Here is a 5423-nt window from a genome sequence, read left to right as displayed (position 1 = left end):
TGTGACCAGCAGGCTGTGCTTGTGGACTGGTTGAATGTGACTTTAAAATGTGTTTCCTTTTGGGATTCTTGTAATTGGACTTCTTCTATGATGATACTGTACATATGTAACATGAAAGTAATGGATCCATCGTTTGTATGTATTCCGAGTCATACATATTTTAGGCTATTTTTCTGTATAACATCACTGGGAAGGCAGAAAGTTGGAGCAGTTTTTGTTTGTTTTTTTTCTTCTTTTTTAGGAACTGCCTGATATGTCTTTACTACTTTTAAGGGAAGTTCATCAGTCTTTTTTTTCCTGCATTTTTCAGAATAAACAATGAGAAATAAATGTTAAATGTTGAAGTTTGACCAACTGTGTGTTCCATGTTTTCACTTCGATCCAAAACTCCCACATCTATTGGGTGAAAGGGGGCATGGTTGTGCTCATTCTGGAGGAAAGCACTAACAATTAATACCAAGAATTGAAAAAAGATTCTTGTCAATATTAAGCGGTAGAAGAAGTGCACAGATAATTTACTTAACTAAAATTACAAAACAATACAACAATGTAGAAATACTCCACAACAAGTGAAAGTCCTGTGTTCAAAATCCTACTTCGATACTAAAGAATCAAAAGTAAAATCACCCCTGTGCTGAAAAGTGGCTCTATTATTGCAGTCACAGGGCTAGTCTTACAACGTATTTAAAGTAAAGCGCTCACAAACATTTTTTGTTTTATTTAATTACTTTAATGTGTGCTGTGAAAAAAAAAATCGTTCTTAAAATGTTTAAACGCATTACAGTTTGGCTTCTTTCCATTAATCATATCAGTTGACGGCAGTATAATAATGACTGAGTGAGCTTTGGTCTGACGCTGCTGGTTATACAGTTTATTGGAGTAATCCACACGGCCACCATCTGAAGCCCTCGGGTCATAAACACGATACGTATAAAGACTCACGACAAGGTCATGTGCTTTACTTGCTTTTACTATATTCACGGCTATTTTAACAATACAAACGGGTTGTACAATATCACACAAAACAAACTGCACCATGTGCTGCATGAAAATATACAACATTTAGTATATATTTTAGAAGACTTAAAAATTGCTCTAACTAAAAGCTGTTCTGCACTAACTTGTATGTTAAATATCCAGTAAAACGAACAAAAGGAAGAGCAATAACTGATCCTGCACGACAGGGAAATGAGATCTGTTTACTCTGAGCTTGGTGTCATGTCGGTGAGTTTGAGGCATTGAACCATAGAGAACCCAAGTGATGATGCCAGAGAGAAAGCTTGGCTTGGAACAGGAGCTTCATCTCGGCATGCTCAACAGAGAGGAGGGTCCACCGACTGACTGACGTCCGCCCGGCCTCTCTCGTTTCCCTTCTTCAGTGGTCAGCAGACAGACGGCCAGAAGAAACCAGCTGACGGTCAGCAAGAAAGCCTGAAGGAAAACCAGCTTGTAATCGAATGTTGTGGTGACAGTAACACAAAGAGACGCAGGAGGAGTCATCGGTGTTTGCTAGTGCATGGGCCAATCGGAGAGCTCCTTGATGTAGTTTGGACCAAACGGATCACTGCCGGTCTCTGTGTGCAGAGAGTACAGGTTGTCTTCACCAGCGCCTGAGGAGCAGAAAGAACGTGTGAAGCTGAAGAAACACATGCGAAGACAGGAAATCTTAAGCTATTTTAATTAAGCGTTATAGGATTTTATTTAATTTAATATTCTTTTCCAACTGCAGCATTCATTATCACATACACACAGACACTTGGCCGACGCATCTAACTTACTTATGTAGGTTTCGATGGGTGGATCTTTGTGGCTGAAATATCTGCTTTTACTTCCTCTACGTTGGTCTTTCTCACAGAAATACTCCCCCTAAAATCCGCATTTGGTCGGCACTATATCTTTGTTGCCGGACTGCATTCCTTTGTGAACACGACATTAACCTGCTACTGATGCAATCTGCCACCATTGTTTTTAAAGAAATCACAAAACTATATGAAGACTTTAGAAGTTATATATGGTGTCGTACAGTGCCAGTTGTCCCACAGTGTGTGAGTTCTCCATCCTCTCTGCTCCCCAGTCTGGTTCCAGACGTCAGTGTTGCTTAAGTGGTCCATCAACTACAGGAGACAAGACACCTCCAGTCAGTCAGACAGACACCTAGAGCACCACCTACAGAACCCAAACTACATCCCAGGAATAAGTCAAATAGACTGAGAACTCTACTCCTTGTCTTTAGATTTCAGTCATTCTGCCATTGAGAGTCTCTACAATAGTGTCACTCAGTCAGTCTGTACATGAAAGGTCTGATACCTTAAACACAGCCTCATTCTGCTCCTGGTCCTCTGATTTGGCCTCCCAGGTCCCTGAACAACAACAACAACAACAATAACTTATCAGGCTACAGAGGCACCGTCTTGAATCATCACAGAACAACAACACACTTTGACAACAAGCGTCTCACCGTGCGTTTGCATGTTGCCAATCGTGTCTTCTGCAGGGCTCTCCGCCTTCTGCGGTGGGTCTGAACCGGGTCTTGTCGTGGGTTGCCGAGCATGCGCGGCGTGTGTATCATCACCTAAACTCGCCTGTCTTTCCCGAGGCCTGTCGAACAGCCGCAACCCTGAGAAAGGGGAGGACAGGACAGTACTGTCACATGAGGCCTGTCTGAGAACATTTCCCCCTTTGAGGAGACCCATGCATTTTGAGCTGTCTCGCCTCTCCTGCGTCTGTGTGCTTGTGTGCTGGCCAGCATCCTGTAGACTCTATAGGCGTTGCTGCCTCTCTTCTTGCTGTGCTCCTGCAGCTCACAGATGTCGGGCAGGGAATTCAAGGCACAGCGGAAGTTTGCCTTCCATGTCTTGGGATCTGGCTTGTCTTTGCCCGGACGATATCGTCCTGTAAACAAGTACAAGCATTGGTCTAACACAACGGAATATGACATTTGTACACACTACTGAAAAAAAAGGATTTTGATACATGAATGCATTTCATGTCGGAAGCCCTGAAGATGAATTAATAAAGAAGGAACCACCAAGTGGCCTCTCTCAGACACATCAGCCTACCTGAAAGAGTGTGTTTCAGCTCTGACCACACCCATCATCCCTGATGGCTGTGATTTGGTGTGGTCAGAGGAGTACTTTGTTGCACCTGTCGCCACATCCAGCAGTGGAGCCACGATGTCTTGGACTGAACCTGTGCATCGCTGCATCAAGTTTACCCACTGGAGGTCAGCAGAAACCTACAGGAGAGGTCCTGTGTATTTAAACCTAGTTTATTACCTATACATGTGGTCATTATGACCCGGTTATATGATACGTTGTTTGCACTCGCCACCTCCGTCGTGGAGACTTGCAGAAACTCTGCAGACTCATGAAAAATTGTTTGTTCAAGCATAACTGTAACAACTTGAACTGTGTTGCAATCATCAAGTAGGTGACAGTCCTCTGAATATAGCTACCAGTCAAAGTAATAAAGTCAATGGAGCTTCCAAACATCCACAATGGATCATTTACAGTCGACAAGGGCTAACAAGAAGAAAAGGAGCGCATGGAGCAGCAGCTATATTACACACAGGTTGCAACCACCCACTGTCACTGATGACTTAAGGAGCCATTGATTGTTCAGTCATATAATCTGTGTACTTTTTATGTTGTAATGTTTTTGTTATTTATGTATTATAAACCCTTGAATATTGAGCTAAATTTGAGAAGATACTCATTTACTTTTATTCAACTGTTGAATATGCTTTCTTAGATTTGTGAAGAGCAGTTCTGTTGTACAGCGATACGATCACCTGCACCTCCACAGCCCCTGAACTGGAGCTTTCCCATGATGTGTGTGTGTGTGTGTGTGTGTGTGTGTGCGCGCGGCAACTTTACTCAACTCATTACTCAGAACATACAGAAATGAGTTTACAGATAGATAGAAAAAACATGTGGTTATGACATTATGAATATACAAATACTAATGAGATATTCGTAATAAATTAGGTGTATACGTTTTCTTATTCTGTGGATTCTGGACATTTATGTTATTAGTTATTCATGTCCTGATTTTGATGAGAAAATGCCAAATAAATGAACTGAAAGGTTAAATAATAATTGTTACTTGATTGTTACTTTTATATCTTGTGAACTTCAAATGCATCAACAGGGAGAACCACGTTGGAAATGTTTTAGATGCTAATAGAAACAGGAACCGATCAATTATCTGTATACAAGTTTGTTCCTATGAATTGAGTTTATATATTTATTTTGGCATACACTGGCACTATCTAACATTCCTGTGCGATTATCATCACTTGGAAATGGAGGGTAATGCAAATCTGGTAAATTTAGAAAGAAGTGGACTGAATAATACAACTGGCTATTGTGCTGGAAAGACTAGAGCAGGAAAATGTCTTCAGGATAGTGGCAATAATCACCAAAGTTCAGTGAAAATGACCAATTTTTTTATTTAGATAACATTTAGAGAGTTCATTTTTACCAAAACCTTATGTAAATTCAACAAATTATACTCTGTTTCAATGATTATTCTTTGGACTTTCCTCATGAATGAAGTCATCCAGTAAAAACAATCTATTTTGTTTTAATTGACTGGAACAGTATTGAACCAGGAATGCAATGAATACCAGGACACCCTTTAAAAGTGAAAAAGTAATGCTGAACACTAAGTGAGGCAAGAGTTTAAAAAGTATGTCCTGCAATTTCTGTTTTACACATTTGAACAAAGTTAATTACATTTAGCATTGATTAATACATTTGACACACGTATTTTGGCTCCTACCAGTGTGCATGGCCCAACTCCTGAACAGTGTGGCATCTCGGTCAATACTCCATCCGTGACGAGCGGCGTGTATCCACGGGATTTGGAAGATTCGTGCTGACTGTGGAATAAAATAAGATGCCATGATACATTGTTGCCAAGAGTATTTCACGACACATTATTATTCTCTGTCGGCTTCCCAAAGTGATTCGATCTACAGGAAAACCTTTTTGCACCCAGGCATGCATGTGTTTGTGTGGGATGAGGAGGAGATGGAGAGGTCTACCTGGTCTAGCCAGCTGACTCCTGGATACCTCCCAGACTGAATCTGCTCCTCCAGCCACGGCCTCAGCCTCAGCCGGCCTGCTTGTTGCATCCTGCAGACCAAGCTCCAGGTGTGCAGAAAGGTGGAGAGGCGTCACAGGAGCTTCAGCAATGACAGAAACATTCTCAGGAGCTCAGATTTAAACTCAGGTGACTCCGCCCCTTCCCCCCTTTCTCCTCCGCTGCATTCTTCCAACCAAAGACCTCAAACCCCTGTAACCCTCCAATCACTTTCTTCACTGCTTAAGTGGCTCCTCTAATTACAGGAAGTACTGTACTGTATGTTGTTCTCTTCGTGGCAGACACTGAGGTGGAGTATGATTCATGATTGATGATCA

At 41.7% G+C, this 5423-nt stretch overlaps 1 protein-coding gene across 1 annotated transcript; it reads right to left on the bottom strand.

Annotated features, from left to right (window-relative positions):
* Positions 1–1026: 1026 nt before the first annotated feature.
* On the bottom strand, positions 1027–5179 carry LOC117727543 (interferon regulatory factor 1-like). The gene is made up of 7 exons (XM_034527913.1): positions 5048–5179; positions 4783–4882; positions 2713–2892; positions 2459–2617; positions 2308–2360; positions 2024–2114; positions 1027–1610 (listed from the first exon to the last, which is right to left on the bottom strand). Exons 1-7 carry the CDS (start codon positions 5135–5137, stop codon positions 1510–1512), a joined length of 774 nt encoding a protein of 257 aa, XP_034383804.1. The 5' UTR covers positions 5138–5179; the 3' UTR covers positions 1027–1509.
* Positions 5180–5423: the final 244 nt, after the last annotated feature.

The sequence above is a fragment of the Cyclopterus lumpus genome, chromosome 3, assembly GCF_009769545.1.
Source record: "Cyclopterus lumpus isolate fCycLum1 chromosome 3, fCycLum1.pri, whole genome shotgun sequence".
NCBI classification, from domain to species: domain Eukaryota; kingdom Metazoa; phylum Chordata; class Actinopteri; order Perciformes; family Cyclopteridae; genus Cyclopterus; species Cyclopterus lumpus.
The sequence above is the reverse complement of the archived record's forward strand: the minus strand, read 5'-3'. Positions and strand labels throughout refer to the sequence as shown.